Raw genomic sequence first — 18,383 nt, 5'->3', positions numbered from 1 at the left:
ATCTTTTTTCTGTGTTTACATTTTCATGAACAATGCACAGAAATAGAACAGTTTAATCAGTAGGAGTGAATATTATTAAGGCTCCTGGGGCGCCTGGGTGGCTCAGTGGTTAAGCGTCTGCCTTCAGCTCAGGTCATGATCCCAGGGTCCTGGGTTCAAGCCGCACATCGAGCTCCCTGCTCAGCAGGAAGCCTGCTTCTCCCTCTCTCACTCCCCCTGCTTGTGTTCCCTCTCTCACTGTGTCTCTCTCTGTCAAATAAATAAATAAAATCTTTAAAAAAAAAAAAAAGCTCCTGATACATCTCCAAATTGTTTTTCTAATAAGTTTGCACCAATCCACTTTCCCAAGAGTTAGGTGTGAAAGAAACTTTTGTCACCAAAATACCCCAAGACCTGACCTTTACTGCTCACCTGCTAGTCCCCACAGACCTTCGTCCCACATTTTTCCTTAAGCCCTTCTTTCCAGCTTATCTCTTAACTCATGGAAAACCCCGAGGGGCATAGTATCCCTGATGAAAATTGATACTATCTCTCAAGTGATAACAACTCCCTCTTTGAAGAGCTCTCCAGGCCCAGGCAACCCTGACTAGTTTGAGCTAAACCCTCAACTCACACCTGTGCAGAGAGACCCGTGGAATGACTGACAGTTACTTTTAACTCATTATAATACTAAATCTTGCCCAAGATGGAGCACAAGTCTCATGTACATTGTATACAAGGTATGGAGAGGCATGGTTTCTTAAGGCGCATGCGCGGCCTTATGCCCGCCTCTACAGACCATGACAAAGCTCCCCTTTCTAAATATTCATCCTCACCTGAATAAAAGGAACCCAGCCACCCTCGCTCCGGGAGTCCGGGAGTCCCGGCTTTGGAAGTTATTCCCCGTGATCTCCTTATTTGCTGCAACTAACGTTTCCTTTGTGCAATAACTCCGCCTGGTATAGTTTCTATCTTGGGACTTACCAAGGAGAGAACTCATGTTAGTTTGGTTACACTTTCTCCACACTCCCATTGCCATTTCTGAAAGAACACATCAAGAAACACTTCAGACAGCAGATTCCTGAGATTTTGCTAACCTTCAGTTCTAGAAGATACCACTTGGTCACATCGCAAAATTTTGGTTTTGCCAACTAAGACCGTTTACAGCGGATGAATGGCGAACAATCAGAGACTGAGGAGGCTCGCAAGTTAAAATGTATTTCTTAAAAGAGCCATAAGGGGCACCTGCCTGGCTTAGTCGGTCGAGCATGTGACTCTTGATCTTAGGGTTGTAAATTCAAGCCCCGCACTGGGTGTAGAGATTACTCAAAAATAAAATTTTAAGTGTCATTCAATCCTTAAAATGATTTTATTAAAAAAAAATTTAAAGAACCATAAATTTTGTACACCTGAAGCTAATGTAACATTGTGCGTTCACTATACTTCAGTTAAAAAAAAGAGCCATTAATTCTGCCTACTAGGCCTGAAAACGACAAAGATGATGTTTTGTTGTGAAAAACAAGGTAACTGATTCATTAGTATTGCTTTCATTGAAGGCTACCTGTGCTGAATACCTTCCAGTTACCCCTCTAGATCTCCTTTCCTCTCTTCCACACTGTTCCCTGCCACAGAAGGTTGTCTTCTATGGTCTGTAACAGGCTCCCATATGCTCTGGCTTCTTGTTGAGTTGGTCCAATGGGGAGATAACAGGGAAAAGCGTAAGTGTGGGGTACTGATCCCATCACTCCTTCCCTGTGAGCTCTTCAGGGGCTACTTGTGTCCCCCAACCAGTGCTCACTGCTCCTCTGGAGGGAGTCCTCTCTGTATGACTTTCTCCTTCCAGATTCCATGTCTTTCTGGCCCTTCCCAGGGGTGACAACAGCTCTGCTTTACTTCCTCAGGGGAACCTCACTGTTCCTTGTAGTCTTCCTGTACCCTGCCCACACTTCGGTAAATATTCTGGTTACTGACCCTTCTTCAAATTATCCTAATTTGTGTGTGCCTTCTTTTTCCTGGTGGGGCCCTCCTCGAAAGAGTGACTAGCTGTCGTGGTCTGAGGGAGTGGGGGTACCCTATGACTTTCAGAGAGGTCGTGGGCCCTGTGACTATACGTGCTGTGCTTCTGTTGGGAGGGATAAGGACTGGCTGGATGACAGAGGGCAGGAGCAAATCTCCGAGCCTGATTTGGCATCGGTCAATCTTGTGTTCAATGTTTTAGGCAGGTAGCTACCTCTAGAGAAATGACCCAAAGACACTGAGAGTTGGCAGGCAATCAGCTTCCAAATGGTTCTTATGTCTCATGGAAGCACTCTAGATAACAGGGGGAGGGGCAGTGGGGAAATCTAAAAGGAATGTCCCATGGACCCCAGTGACCCGGACAGAGTGGCCCATATGCATGTGACTAGCAAAAGGAAAACTCAGAATTACTAATCCTGTCTTTATTTAAAATTTGGATATTTTGTTCATGGTTAACTTTGGCATTCATTTTGATTTTTTTAAAAACCCGCATTAAAATATTATTTATTTGATTACTCGGTATTTGGTGCCCCCAAAATTTGCACCCAGACCAGTGGCAAGGAGTTAGCTTTGACTCTTCTCTTCCCCCTCACAGCCTGTACTTGGCTCTTCTTTCCAAATACTTCCAGAATCTGATTACATCTGGCCCCCTCCGTGTCTACCAACCAGGCTCAAGCCTCTGTCACCTCTCACATGGTATTCTGCTTACTATTCATGCATCATACATTACCCCCAAAAAGTAGTAGAATGAAATAACAACCACTTAATTTTGCTCACGATTTTGTGGGACAGGACTTCAAGGAAGGACTCAGCTGGGCGGTTCTTGCTTGGAGTTCCTTATGCTGTTGTAGCCAGGTGTCAGCTGGGGCTGTAGTCATCTGAAGGCTCAACAGGGCTGGCTGTCCAAGATGGCTCACTCATGGGCCTAACAGCTGATGGTGGCTGCCAGCTGTGAGCTCATCTTCGGCTGTTGAGTGGGACACCTAATGCATGGCCTCTCCAGCATGGGGCTCTTTTAGGTGGGGGCCAACACCCACAAGAGTAAGCATCCCAAGAGAATCAAGTGGAAACTTCATGATCTTTTATGACCTAGCCTTAGAAGTCACACATCACACTTCCACAAAATTCTATTGCTTGAAGCAGTTTTAAGATCACCCAGATTCAAGAACAAGGGCCCTGTCTATCCATCACAAAGTAGCTAGAATTATCCTTCTAAAATGAAAGTCAGATTATTTTACTCTTCTGCTCAAAACTTTGAATGGATTCCCATCACGCAGAAAAAAGTCATCCAAAGTCCATAGCATAGGGGCACTGGACTGGCTCCGTAAGTGGAGCGTGCAACTCTTAATCTCAGGGTTATAAGTCCGAGCCCCACGTCAGGTGTAGAGATTACTTAAAAATAAAATGTTAAAAAAAAAATCTCCTTAGCATAGTCTACAAGGTCCGATAAGATCTGTCCGCCCCTGCACCACACTCATCTCCCCCTATTCCCTGCATTGCTCATTCCACTCCAACATTGCCAGTCTCCTCACTGTTCCTCAAACAAGTCAATCATATTTCTCGATTTGGTATTTGTACTTGCCTTTCTTCTGCCTGGCATGCTCTTCCCCAGTTATCTTCTTGGCTCTGGCCCTCAATGTGTTGTCATGGCTACTCAAATGTCACCAGATGGAAGAAGGCTTCCCTGCTCACCTTACACAAAATATTAAGCCGTACCCTATTACTCTCCTTCCCCTTGCTGTGCTTGATTTTTCTTCAGAGGACTTTTACTACCTGCCATCTTTTATAGCTACTTATTTATTTATTTGTTGTTCCTCTTCTTTTCCTTTTCTGTTTAACCCCATTAGAATCTAAGCTCTAGGGGCGCCTGGACGGCTCAGTTGGTTAAGCGTCTGCCTTTGGCTCTGGTCATGATCTCAGGGTTCTGGGATGGAGCCCCACATCAGGCTCCCTGCTCCTCAGGGAGTCTGCTTCTCCCTCTCTTTCTCCCTCTGCCTTTTCCCCTGCTCATGCTCGCTCTGTCTCTCTCTCTGTCAAGTAAATAAATAAAAGCTTAAAAAAAAAAAAAAAGAATCTAAGCTCTATGAGGGCAGAGACATTATCTGTTCTGTCCCTTGATGTATCCATACCATCAAGACCAGTGCCCAGCACATAAGGAGTGCTTGATAAATATTTTTTTGAAGATTTTATTTATTTATTTTAGAGAAAGATAAAGAGAGAGCACGAGTTGGGGGAGGGGCAGAGGGAGAGAGAATCCCAAGCAGAATCTCCGCTGGGTGTGGAGCCCGACTCGGGGCTCAATCCCAGGACCCCGAGATCATGACCTGAAGCCAAAATCAAGAGTCAGACACTTAACCAACTGAGCCACCCAACAAATATTTCTTAAGGAATCAATGAAAGAACATAGCCATGATTACTCCTGAATGAAATATACATTGTTATTTTTTTTTTACATTGTTATTTTTAATGGTTATAATCGTCCATTTCATGGGTAATCCAAAATGTATTTACCAAATCCTCTTTATTTGGGTTTCTTTCAATGTACCACTTCTATTAAAAATAATCATGCTTATCGGTAAATCTCTTATAATTATTTTCTTAGGCTAATTCCCTCAAGTAGAATTACTAAGTAAAAGAGTACCCATATTTTTAAGGCTTTTAATACATATTACCCTAAAATAGACTACTGAGATTCACAATTCTATCAGCAATATATGGGGGTGCTTTTTTCCCACAATCCCAACTCATGGCACTATTTTTTCATTTGTCTACTTTAGACACTGTCTATTGACTTCCCTGTATTTTAGGTGAGGATTTAATTCAGTTACACCACTCCCTCATTCTCTCTTCATTCCCATTTTTGCTTGTTGACTCATTAATTTAGTTTCTCCTTTATATCTTTGAATAATATACTTAAACCCTTATTTCAGTTTCTACCAATTTTCTACAGTATCTTTTGACACTTGATAAGTATTGTGATACTTCTACATTTTTCTCTACTCCTTCCTCTCCATCATCTGTCAGCTGTTCCTTTATTTTTTATTGTCAAGATTGATAATTTATATTATTTCCTGTAACCATAACTAAGTATTCTTAAAAGTAGAAGAATCAATAAAATTTTTATATAATAGCATAGTTAATTGTAGAGCTGAGTTATGTGGCATAATTATATAGTGTTTTCTTCTCTCTGGTTCTATGGTCATGATCCTCATGTCAACAAAGGAGAATTTGCCTAGTGTCAAGATCAAATGGATTAGCTCTTCTTAAATGCAACAAATCGCTCAGTAATGCCACTTTTTTGTTTATTTGTTTGTCTTTCTTTAATTGAGAGGATAATAATAGTCTTTCATGGGTGATGGGCATTAAGGAGGAGGGCACGTTATGTGATGAGCACTGGGTGTTATACGCAACTGACAAATTATTGAAAACTACATCTGAAACTAATGATGTACTATAAGTTGGCTAATTGAAGTTAAAAAAAAAAGCAATGATAAAAAAAAAATAGGCTTTCATTACTATATTCCTGTGTATTCCAATGTATTCATTCCATATCTCCTTTGGAATCCACTATAGTCTTCTTAGAGCCCACTGAATTCTAATTTGGCCTATTTGCTTTCTAGACTGCCAACCTGTGGTCACTGATATTTTACTGGATTTCCAGTTAGTTCCTTGCCATGGGATAGCCCTCTTTCTTAGTTTTCAGCCTTATTTTTCTGGAGTGCATACTAAAAAATGTACTTTCAGAAAGAGAGGTAAACTTTTTTCTTTGCTTATTTGATGAATTTCTTCTGCCTTCATAATGATTAATAACTTCCCTTGGTAAAGAACTTTGGGCTCAAAATAATTTTTCTTCCAAACTGTTTTCTTCCCAACACTTAATGTTGAAAATTTTTTAAACCTACAGAAAATTTAAAAGAATATTTTCATCAAAAGGTTACCTGGGTGGCTCACTCGGTTAAGCATCAGACTCAATTTAGGGTCAGGTCATGATCTCCAGGTCTTAAGATTGAGCCCAGCGACTCAGCATGGAGCCTGCATAAGAGTCTCATGCTCCCTCTCGCTCCGCCCTCCTGTGCACGTGCTCGTGTGCTCTCTCTCTAATAAAAAAAAAAGAATATTTTCATCAACACTAATACACCCTTCACTAGATTCACCAATTGTTGTGCATATTGCCACATTTTCACACATTTTCAGTATTTGCTTTTTTTCTAAATTATTTGAAAATAAGTTGAAACTCTCATGAAATTCACCTCAAAGAATTTCTGCCTGCATCTCCTAAGAGTAAGAAAGTTCTCCTACAAAACCGCAGTACCATGATCACATCCAGGATGATGAACACTAATGAATAACATCACCAAATATATAGCCCATATTTGAATCTTCTCAATTGTCACCATGGCTATAGATTTTTTATCTTCCAATCCAGAATCCAATCAGGTTTCTCAGTGTTCGGTCTTTATGTCTTTTTATTCTCTTCACCTTCAACAGCACTCTTGCCTTTTGGTTTCTTTTCAACGTTGACTTTTTTTTTTTTTTTTTTTTTTTAAGGATCCAGGCCAGTTGTTTTGTGAAATATCCTTTGTCTGGATTTGTGTGATTATTTCTTCATGATTGCATTCAGGTTAGACATTTTTGGTAAGAACATAGCACACGTGAGACTGTGTACTTACTACATCACATCAAAGGACATTTTATATTAGATTCTTTTTTTGAGTGAGCTCTACACCCAATGTGGGGCTCAAACTCACGACCCTGGGATCAAGAGTCACATGCTCTACTGACTGAGCCAGCCAGGTGCCCCTATATTAAATTATTGATAATTGGTGATCTTAAGTTTGATCATTTGGTTACAGTGATAACTACCAGATCTCTTAACCACAAAAAAGAAAAAAAAATGTTTTTCCTTTAGAATTAATAAAATAATCTATGGAGTCCTACTGGGGAGACCATGTGAATAAACTGTTTCCTAATAATCTTTCACTCAAGGTGTTTAGCATGTGCTGAGATCTTTGCTTAAACCAATTATTACAAGAGTTGAAATGGTGTTATTAAAAATAAATCTTCTATGTTTACAACCTGATAGTTTCTGAAGAGAATAACTCTCCTTTTTAAAACTCTTTTCTCCCAAAATTTTATTAATTTATGTTGTCATAACACAACGGACTAATGCATTTTTATTAATCTTTTATTAATTATCATCATAATCCTTTTGATGTTCTAACTGTTCCGGTTTGATGAGGCAACATGACTTACGGCAAACCTAAGTGCCTTCTGATCAGAAAATAGCATGTGGACTGGTAGAAACTATAAATGAACTATAAATACTTGATGCAAATGCCGTAAGTTGGGGCTTCCCTAGGTGTGGTGATTGTTGCAGTCGGGCATGTCCCATAGGAGGGACCCTGGATATTATGCCTATGAATAAGTTATTGGCTCCTGTGGGCATGAGGCTGCTACTCCAGGTTAAGTTCCATACCTGTCTGATGTGAAACTTCTGCCCTTGCCCCTGAGCAACCACTTGCAGGACTGATGTTATTTGCACTGCTCTATGATCTGTCTGCTATTGCAGGGTATCCTGCGGCAGAGCATTCCGCCCTGCTGGCAAGCTGGATCTCTCCGAGCAGACTGATACCGGAGGGGGCCCATAGTAGTTTTGTGAGTGTGAAGCTTTCGTTGAGCCCATGAAAATCCATAATGGGAACTGCACTCTTTTAAAATAGAATACTCAGAAATCTTACTCCCATCCCTACCCCCACCATTACATTGTCACACTTTTCTCCATTTATGATTTATCTTACTTATGTTTCTCTTTGCAAATAAAGGTACAGATTTTTTTCTTACACAAAGGTACACACACACACACACACACACACATATATATAAAGGTATATAGCCTGAAAATCACTCATATCAGTTCATAAAGAACATCCTCATTCTTTTTTTATTTTTAAGATTTTATTTATTTGAGAGAGGGAGATAGTGAGAGAGAGAGAGAGAGAGAGAGAGCACAAGCAGGGGGGAGAGAGAGAAGCAGCCTTCCCACTGAGCAGGAAGCCCGATGCGGGGCTCGATCCCAGGACCCCGGGGCCGTGACCCGAGCTGAAGGTAGATGCTTAACCAACAGAGCCACTCAGGAGCCCTCTCATTCTTTTTTTTTTAATGGCTGCATAGTGTTTCACTCTGTAGACATAATCAAAGTTTATGCAAGCAGTTTCCCATTGATGGGCATGTAAACTGTTTCTATTATTTTGCTATTAAAAATAAGTTCACAGGGGCGCCTGGGTGGCTCAGTTGGTTAAACGACTGCCTTCGGCTCAGGTCATGATCCTGGAGTCCCGGGATCGAGTCCCGCATCGGGCTCCCTGCTCAGCAGGGAGTCTGCTTTGTCCTCTGACCCTATCCCCTCTCATGTGTTCTCTCTCTCTCATTCTCTCTCTCTCAAATAAATAAATAAAATCTTTAAAAAAAAAAATAAGTTCACAATAAATAACTTTGGGCATATGTTTGTCCTGTTTGTTGAGGTGTATGGTTAGGGGGAATTCCTAGAAGTAGGAATGTGGGACCAAAGGGTGAATGCATACGTGATTTTGTTAGATATCACCAAATTCCTCCCCACAGGGGTTGTAGCATTTTGCCTTGAGCTAGCAATGAATGAGAGTGCACTACCTGTCTGCGAAGAAGAGCATTTTCAAACTCAGTTGATGTTGTCCCCAGAAAATGCATAAAACTAAGTCTCTGTGAAACAAAATTAGGAAGTCATAAGGAGAAGATACGACAAGATATATGTGGCATCAATGAAAAGTGAGCTGGATGAAATAAAAATTTAAAGTTCAAGAAAAACCCTAAACTGAAATGGCATTGTCAATTGCCAATTCTGCCAATTCTGCAGTAGAAGCAGTAAAAAATAGAATTAGAACTGCAGAGGGGTGCCTGCCTGGCTCAGTCAGTAGAGCACCCAACTCTTGATCTCAGGATTGTGAGTTCGAACTCCACATGGGAAGGGGAGCCTACTTAGAAAAAATAAAATGAAACAATTAAAAAAGAATTAGAACCGCAGAAAATTAAATCACTAATACGAAGGATAAATGTGATTAGCTGTCTCAGAATTCAGAGGAAAAGGACAGAGACATGACAATGATAAAGGACATAGAAAGATGCTCCAATAACATAATTTTAAGTGCTTCTCAGGAAGAAACCACTTAGAACAAATGCAATAATCCAAATTAGAGTGGAAGAAAATTGTCCTAGCATGGGGATTAATTAAAACCCCAAATTAAAAATCCACAGATTGAAAGGAGTTATGATACCACATGCATACACCCATACACACACAGACCCACATTATTCTCACAAAATTATTTAATTTCAGGGATAAGTAAAACCATTTCCTATAAATATTCTGGAAATAAAGACATCTTTTTAAAAAGATGTTAGGAGTACCTGGCTGACTCAGTCGGTAGAGCATAGGACTCTTGATCTAAGGGTTGTGAGTTCAAGCCCCACCTTGGGCATAGCGTTTACTTAAAATAATAATAATAATAATAATAAAAATAAAAATAAGAAGATGTTAAATGAGACTTTCCTAGATTAATGTTTAGGAATAATCACCACCCCATTAATTGATGAAATGATTCTAAAATTCATTTAAATATATAGGAATATATTAACAGAAAGAAGATGTAAGAATATCATAAATAATTTATAAAGAAGAGTATTGGAAGGGACTAATCCTTCTATCTGGTAAAATCTACTATGAAGCAGCTATAAGTAAATCAATGTGACATTGGTAGCAATGTGGAGAGAATATGCATGTAAATATAACCGAAGAGATGGTCCAAAGCCAGATCTCAGTATTTATGTTATATAAGGTAAGCAAATCCATGAAAAATGGAAGGATTTTTCTTTTCTTCTTCTTCTTTTTTTTTTTTAAAAGATTTTACTTATTCATTTTGAGAGAGCAAGAGAGGGAGAAAGAGAGAGTGAAAGAGCACAAGCAGGGGGAGGAGCAGAGGGAGAGGGAGAAGCAGACTCTCCACGGAGCAGGGAGCCGGACAAGGGCTGATCCCAGGACTCCGGGATCATGACCGAAGGCAGACGCTCCACCGACTGAGCCACCCAGGTGCCCCTGGAAGGATTTTTCAATAGACAGTTTTGTTATGAGTGGTTAACTGTTTGGGGGTGTGTGGGGTGTCTATTTATTTATTTGCTGCTGAAACCCGAGATGGAATGTCTATTTAGATCCTCACCCCATAACATAACAAAATATATCCCAGTAGACTAGGATTAAATAAATTCTAAAATAACCAATCATAAAAAAAAAAGGAAACAGAATTCATCCTTCAGATCTGTAAGTTTAAAAGCGATGGGAGAAATTACTAAAAGATAGATACAAGCACACAAACTTTAAATTTCTGCTTATGTACAATGCCATAAACAATACTAAAATATAAATTGGAATAAACTATCTGCAGTGAAAATACCAAGCAAGGGGTTAATATCTTATTGTACAAATCACTTACAGAAATCAACTACATAAAGGCATGAACTGATCATTCACAAAAGAAGAAATTGAAATGGCTAATAAATATCTGAAAAAAAAGTGTTTGATCAGTAATCAAAGAAACACTCTTGCAAATAGCAAAGCCATGCTGGTTTTTACCCTTTCAAGTTAAGAAAGTTTAAAAAGTTAGCTTCCTTAATGGTTTAATATGAGAGTGGGGGCAGTAAGAACTTAGCCATTTTTTTTTCTTTTTTTGAAGGAGCAATGAGAGCTTTGTTCAGATCCTACGGCCCTAGACTGTCATTCTTAGACTTTGTTGAAGTATAAATTTGTATGATCTCTTGGGCAAGTAATTTGGTGACTTCAATCAAAGAGCTTTAGAAAAGCTCCCACTCTCTTACCCCATAATTTTAGGGGTTTTAGGACTCTATCTCAAGGAAATTCTAAAAAAGTATGTACAATATTTTATGCACAGAAATATTCATTTAGAAAGTATTCAATTAGAAAGTATTACATGCTTCATGTTAGAGGATAACAGTCCAGTAAAGTACGTCCATGACACGAATATAATGCAGTTTTTAGAAATTAAAATGTGAGTATGTATTGAATCATTATCTAAGTTTTTTGTATTTGCCCATTGAACCCTCACTACGAGGATACTGGATATCTTCCCTTGGCCCTTCCGGGTGCACCCACTGCTTTTCTCCAGCTTCTTCTAACTGGTATGGGCTGCATCAACAGGATCCCTTGCCTTCTAGCGTCTGGTTGGCGTAGGTCAATGGAGAGGACCGGGGGAGGCAAGAAAGGAAATTTGGGTATTATTTGTCCTGGCTCCCTCTCTGTGAGTTTCCTGTGGCTGAAAGCCTCCCTGAACTAAAGGCCACAGGTTGTGTAGGCAGCCCCCACCAAACACCACTGTCACCAGGTTCTGATAACTGTTCTCTCCCTTTACCCCTTCACAATGATGCCTTCTTGCTCTCACCTGCCTGGGGATACGGCGTGATTCCCTGTGGTTTCTCTTCATCTTGCCTACCTCTTTTAAAATATTTCCTTTTTTAATTTTTTTTAAAGATTTTATTTATTTATTTGAAAGAGAGAGAGAGCACGAGCAGGGGAAGAGGGAGAAGCAGGCTCCCCGCCAAGCAGGGAGCCCGATGCGGGGCTCGATCCCAGGACTCTGGGATCATGACCTGAGCCGAAGGCAGACGCTCAACCAACTGAGCCACCCCAGGCGCCCCTAAAATATTTCCTTTTTGATAATCTCTTCAAATGATCTAATTAGAGTTTGCTGTTTCCTCCTGGAACCCTGACAGATACAACGGCTTACGAGATCCTATATTTGAAGAGATAGGCACAGAGAAGCTAAGTAATTTCCCCAAGGTCACACAAGGGAAGAAATAATAATTGTAGGGTATGTCGAAATTGTTCCTTTATTTATCTATTTTAAAATAACTTTTATTGTTTTTATTACAAAAGATATGCAAAATATGCAATACAAACAAATAAAATGAAGAGAATACCCATATTCCCACTCATCTAACCCATCCACTATTTATTTAATAAGAATCCCACATTTTTGTCTCCAGGCAAACTCCTGCTTTTCATCTCAGGCTCTATGTTTAATTGTCTACTCTCTAACCTTCATCTGGATGTCTCAAAGTCACTTGAAACTGAACATGTCCAAAACTAGCCTCATGATCTTCCAGGTTCTAGCCACAACCAAGTCTTGTCAATTTTACATGTAAGTGTCTCTAATATGTCCACAGCTCTCCAGCTGCCATCACCCACCTTAGTCCAAGACACTATCACCTCTTTCTTTGAAGAATTCCAAGCTTTGGTCTCCCTGTATCTATCTACCCTTGTCCCCTTCAACCCATTATTTACACAGCAGGCAGATAGACCTTTTCAAAATGCAACCTAGTCGTATCACCCCTTGCTTAAAACCTTGCAATGGCTTCCACTGCTTTAGAATACAGACCAAGGGTCTTACTTTGGCCCAGCTAACCTCAGCAGTTTTGTCTTCTGTGCTCCTTTCTTCCCCTTGCTTAGCTCCACTGTCTGGCTTTCAGCTTCGCCAAGGAACCATGCTTCTTTCTACCACTGGGCCTTTGCCCACATTGTTCCCTCTTTTGGGGACTTTTTTTTTTTCCAAGATTTTATTTATTTATTTGAGATAGAGAGTGCGTGCAAACACGAGCGGGGGCGGGTACAGAGGGAGACAGGGAGCACAAATTCCCTGCTGAGCATGGAGCCCAATGGGGCTCGATCCCAGGACCCTGAGATCATGACCCCAGCCGAAGGCAGATGCTCAACCACCTGAGCCACCCAGGCCCTTTCTGGGATATTTTTACACACGTCCCCAAAGTTAACCTCCGGAGTGGTCAAGGGACCCTAACACTTTCTTATTACTAGGAACCTTTCCAACATAACATTTATCAGAGCTTACTTGAACACATCAAGCATGTGGTTGCCTGTCTCCTTCACTAGCTCCTCTAGCAGACTGTAGGATGAAGTGCTTTGGCTGTCTTGTGTTGCCTGTGCAACCCCAGTACTTTGCCCTGTGCCTAGCACATAGTATGAAATCAAATATTTGAATGAAAAGAAATAAACATAACAGGGATAAGGACAAAGTTGGAAGAATCATATTAGAAAGGTCTGAATTCTTTATATCTATTATTTCCTCTTTCTTCGCTTCAGAGTCTAACAAGATCTAACACACCCCAGCTCAGCAGCGGTGTGCTTCTCCCTCTCCCTCTGCACCCCCTTATGCTCTCTCTCTCAAATACATTAAAAAAAATCTTTAAAAAACTGGATAAAGAAAAGACTATATCTATATTCCCTTACAGTTTCTTCAACAAGATTGTTTGGTACACAATTGGGGGGAGCAAGGAGAAATATTTATAGGTGGGCACGGATTCTAGTTAACTTCCTGGAGTTCTCACCACTTACTCTAGATGTTATAATTATATCTGTTTTGAGGGTTCTAGTGATGACAAAATCAGCTCTAGGAGGATAAAGTGGAAATTTAAAGAAGGGATAAAACTAGCAAGACGCTTGTTGTACAGTAAAATATGTTCACTAAATATCTCTCTTTTTGGTAGGATGGGAAAACACCTGTTTTTTTGCTTTATTTCAGCCCTTATCTTCACTTTTAAAGTGCAGGTCCCACTTAATCTGACAGCTGAGGGGTTTTTGTTTTGTTTTGTTTTTAAAGACTTTATTTACTTATTTGAGAGAGAGAGAGAGCACATAAGGGGGGTGTTGGCAGATGGAAAAGCAGATTCCCCGCTGAGCAGAGAGCCTGATGGGGGCTCCGTCCCAAGATCCTGGGATCATGACCTGAACCGAAGGCAGAGGCTTCACCAACTGAGCCACCCAGCCGCCCCTGATAAGTGAGTTCTTAATTTTCTCCCCTACTTGCTTCGATTTGGGTCAAGCACCTCAGCTTGGACAACCCCACAAAGAATCAATAATCGCCCAGTCGGCCCCAAGTGACAGTGCCCACTTCACCCCGCCCCCTCCCTAGGGAGGGGCCCGCGGCTGCGCACACCTCAACCAGCCTCTTGTGACGTCACAAAGGAGCCCACCCTAGTGTGCCGCACCCCTGCGACCCTGCCGTCCAGGTCCCCGTCCTTCAAATACCCGCTTCCCTTAGCCCACCTGGCCCAGTCCTCTTTTAGTTATGGCGCTGAGAATAAAAGCACTAGGCTGAAACCCCCACGGGGCCGCCGCAGCGCCCTTCGGTGGCGTCGCCTGCCCCTCGGAGCCGGAGAAATAGGCGGAGCCAAGCTGCGGTAGCCCTAGGCTCCCCCGCCACCCAGTAGGCTGGGATACTGGGGCGGCCTCGGGAGCGCGCGGGGCCGAGACCCCGGGGAGCTGGCGAGGCGCGCGCCCGTAGGAGAGGGGCGGGGAGCAGAATGTCGGCTCCCGCCCGGGCGCGCTCCAGAACCATGAGCACAAACGGCTCGGCCGCCTCCGGAGGTGGTGGCGGCGAGAGGGGCAGCGAGGCGGAGCGCGCGCCCGGAGCCGGGGGCACAGCTGCCCAGATCTCCGACCCCGACTCCAGCTTGGGCGCGGCCACATCCTCCGCGTCCGGGTCGAGCATCGGTTCTGAGTGGCGGACTTCCAGTCCGTTTTCCAGCTTCCTGTCGAACGCGTCCAGAGCGGACCCCGGATACGAGAAGAGCTCCGGCGCGCCCGCCCAACTCCTCTCCAGTCCTGGCCCGAGGACCAACACAGACTCTAGGATTGGCCTCTGGGGCTTCGGCGCCCACGGCCTGAACCACCAGATCCCCATGTCTGCCACCGGCCTGAGCACCGCTGATGGGGCCGCCGCAGCCTCCAACCCGGACGCAGGCCATCCCCGGGTACCGATACCAGGACCTGCCCCGCCCTCAGGCCCCCCTCTAGGGTCAATACCTGAGTCCACCCCGCCCGCAGTGCTCGGCCATCCCCGAGTATCAGTACCAGGACCTCCTACATCCACCAACTCTACCCGAGAGCCAGTGCAAGGTTCTGGCCCGCCCTTGACGCCCGGCTTCCTCAAGGTATCGATGCCAGCACCTCGTCCACCCAGTACCAATCCCCAAGTGTCAGCAGACGGGATCGCCCCGCCCTCAGTGATCAGCTCCTCCTGGAGTTCGGTGCGAGGACCTCCCGCACCCAATAACTCCCCCGTAGAGTCATTGCAAGGGTCCTTGCAGTTCTCAGGACCCCGCTCCCCCCGACTATCAGTGGACGGATCTGTTGTGCTCTCGGACTCCTCCCGAGTGTCGATGCAAGGGTCCGCCCCACCCTCAGTGCTCAACTCCCCCCGGAGTTCGCTGCCAGGATCTGCCCCGATCTGGGACTCCTCCCGAGTGTCGGTGCAAGGGTCCGCCCCGCCCTCAGAGCTCAGCTCCCTCCCGGCTTCGCAGCAGGGATCGCCCCAGTTCTCGGAGTCCTCCCGAGCGTCGGTGCAAGGATCCACCCCGCCCTCAGTGCCCGGCTTCCCCCGGGATTCGGTACAAGGACCTCTCGCGCCCAGGAACAACCCCGGAGGGTCGGCACAAGGGTCCACCCAGCCCTCAGTGCCCGGCTCCCCCCGGGATTCGGTACAAGAACCTCTTACGCCCAGGAACTCCTCCCGAGGGTCGGCACAAGGGTCCACCCAGCCCTCAGTGCCAGGTGCCCCCCGAACATCCGCGGAAGGATCGGCTCCACCCCCGGACTCCCCTGGAGGAGTAGTACAAGGGGCCGCTCCGCCCTCAGTGCCGGGCTCTGCCCGGGTGTCAGTGGAAGAATCGGCTCCGCCCCCGGACTCCCCCCGAGAGTGGGTAGAAGGGTCCGCCCCGCCCTTGTCCCGCTCCACTCCTCTACCTACGCCCCGGGAGAGTCGCAACCAGAGCATGGCGAGTGGGGAGACGGCGAGCACCGCGGGCCACATGTTCGACGTAGTCGTGATAGGAGGCGGCATCTCAGGTCAGTATGGACCGTAGCGGTAACCTGAGGGCCCCTGGCCGGCCCGGGGTGGGGGGCTTGCCGTAGCGCCGCAGCATTTGGGGATCTCTCTCATGCATGCTGGAGTGCAACAGTGCCCGGCCCCGGATCCTGCGAGGCGAGAGTGGGGGTTGGGCCAGTTTTGCTGGTGGTGTGAACTGGACAGAACAATAATTTTACTACTACTATTAAATACTAGCATTTAATTAGCTCTCGCTGTGCAGTTATATTCGGTACTTTACTTGCATTTTCTCAATCCTCAGCAGTCCTGTGAGATGGGTACTCGCCCCCGTTTTACAAAACCAAGTAACTGAGGTCTGGAGACTTTCAGTAACTTTCCAGAGGTCAGACCACTTAGCCAGAAAGTGGCCGAATGATTTTTTTTCCATTCAAGACCTTCACTTCTAATCCCTGAGGTGGCTGCTTCGCCTCACTGATTTCAGGTCCTTTGCCATAAACAAAACATCAGTGTTGGGATTTTTGTAGTATTGAAGTAGTAATAGTGTTATTCTGGTTCTGCTCTTCTCCAAGCACTTTTCCTTAGAAAATTTGGTAAGTGAAGAGGAAGGAAGAATCGTTTAGTAAAAGTTTTTTTGTTTGTTTTTTTTTTAAAGGAGAGAGGGTGGGCTCTTAGTTTTAACCTACTCCGGCTGTTTTGTTTTTTTTTTTTAGAACTTGTAGGAAGGTGTAGGGCATGTATTGCCCAAAGGGAATCTCTTTGTGAAGCAGAGGCCCACAGCTGGTCAGGGAATGCCCTGTTGTGTCCTTTCATAAGAGCTCCCAGTGACCGAATCCTGTCCTGTATGGAGCTGGTGAGTCTGGGTTCCCCTGGTCCTGTCTTAGGTTTGCAGCTGACCAAGTGCATGAGGCTTGCCTGTATCTTCCTGGAAACCTCATCATGACTGATATATTCAATTGTCACATAGGCTGTCATAATTGCTAAAATTTGAAATTTAGGAATTGTGTTTCAGCCCTAGCTAGAATCCCACATGAATCTGCCCAGGACCTGGGAGGGTGTTAATTTCTGAAATATACCTGCAGGATCTAATGTAGAAAGAGGGAGAAAGAAGGTGGAAGGGAGTAGGTAGGATGGCCCCATAGTAGCTATTTGTATGTGTAATTTTTGTGGGGGGGAGACTCTGAACATGCTTAAAAATTAATTTTGAGTGGAGATAGCTTTTGACTTGGTCTCTTGAGGATCAATAGTCTGAATCGCCAGAGGAGAGGTTGGCCTGAGCTGTTGCTTTGACACTGAAGCCAGTGCTAGCAAAAACATGCCTGTATGTTGGAGCATCGGAGGAAAGCAGACCGTGGTGGAGAGTAAGAAAAAGAAGTATATTTCTCTTGTTTCTATTCATTCATCCCTTCATTCATTCAACAAACACTTGCCGAGTGCCTGCAGTGAAGAGAACTGGTCTTTCCAAAAACCTAGTCCTCCCATGCATGCCTCCTAGAAGCAATGTGATTGTTGATCACTGGGAAATCAATGTTCTGATTGTGTGGTGTATAAATTGATTGGTTCTCTCTCTTCCCCCATCTCCATACCGTCCGCTTTCACAATTTGGGGTTCTTTCTGGGATTTTATCTTTGTCCTTTTCTTGTTCTGTGCTCCACTATTCCTTAAGGAGTGTTTTGTCTTTTATTTTCCCTCTGCCTGATTACCTACTGTTTCTCCCTTTCCACACCTTCTTCCCAGTAGTTGGTCGTGAGCAGAGGTGGATTTACCCGGTAGCTGGCGACCCTCATGCTTTATGACCTTACAACTGCAGGTGCCTTCTGCTTCTCATTCTGGATAAATAGCTTCATACTGTGTCTTGTATTGGTAATTTTGCATCCTTGTTTCTTAAAGAGGACACCCAAATCATGAGCTTCAGGCCCCTCAAAACCTGGATCTGCCTGTGATCACTATTAATCATTAATTTGTTTGTTTCATTTGGGGGAAAGGAGAGGGCCTTTCTTGCACAGTAGTTCACACACCTATCTCAGCAGCCGGCTTCCAGTCCATTAGTGACAGTGGAAAAGGCATGGGGCTTCCTCTAATATCATCTCCGTCGCTCAATTGGAGTGATTTTAACACCCACAACTGACCAGAAACATTGCATTCTGGCTGTGATGCCTTCCCAAGATGGTTCACAACTAAAATTCAAAGTAGATGCAAGTCTGGCTCAGGCTAAACCCTGCACACAGACTGGGTATTTCATGAGCAGCTGAGAGGCTTTACTGCTCAAGGGGTTCTTGAGATGCCAGAAACACATCATACTTGCATGTACTTAGCCAACTTAATCCCTCTAGCAGTTTTAAATGCTTTGGGATATTTTTATAACTTTTGTCACAACTTGCACACTTTAATATGCTACCCACACACTTAAAATATATGGCTAGTACTCAGCATCTGCAGTGTCATAACTTC

The 18,383-nt window shown here is 43.9% G+C and overlaps 1 protein-coding gene and 1 long non-coding RNA gene across 3 annotated transcripts in view; one reads left to right on the top strand and one right to left on the bottom strand.

Moving 5' to 3' along the window:
• Positions 1–14,929, bottom strand: part of LOC145717866 (uncharacterized) — a 483,779-nt gene extending 468,850 nt beyond the window's left edge. Inside the window, exon 1 of the long non-coding RNA XR_014141354.1 lies at positions 14,915–14,929. This is a non-coding gene — a long non-coding RNA (uncharacterized LOC145717866). The remainder of the gene's footprint in view (positions 1–14,914) is intronic.
• The window catches only part of LOC102745568 (amine oxidase [flavin-containing] A), a 70,718-nt gene continuing 66,666 nt past the window's right edge, over positions 14,332–18,383 (top strand). For both annotated transcript variants that reach the window (XR_014141352.1, XM_006736325.3), the window contains exon 1: positions 14,332–15,955. Coding sequence is in view for 1 of the 2 variants with exons in the window: in XM_006736325.3 (XP_006736388.3) it covers positions 14,413–15,955 (1,543 nt within the window). In the remaining variant the exon portion in view is untranslated. The remainder of the gene's footprint in view (positions 15,956–18,383) is intronic.

This window comes from Leptonychotes weddellii, chromosome X (genome assembly GCF_054177405.1).
Source record: "Leptonychotes weddellii isolate Sample4059 chromosome X, ASM5417740v2, whole genome shotgun sequence".
Taxonomy (NCBI): domain Eukaryota; kingdom Metazoa; phylum Chordata; class Mammalia; order Carnivora; family Phocidae; genus Leptonychotes; species Leptonychotes weddellii.
Note: the sequence above shows the minus strand (reverse complement) of the source record. Positions and strands in the feature narration are given on the sequence as shown.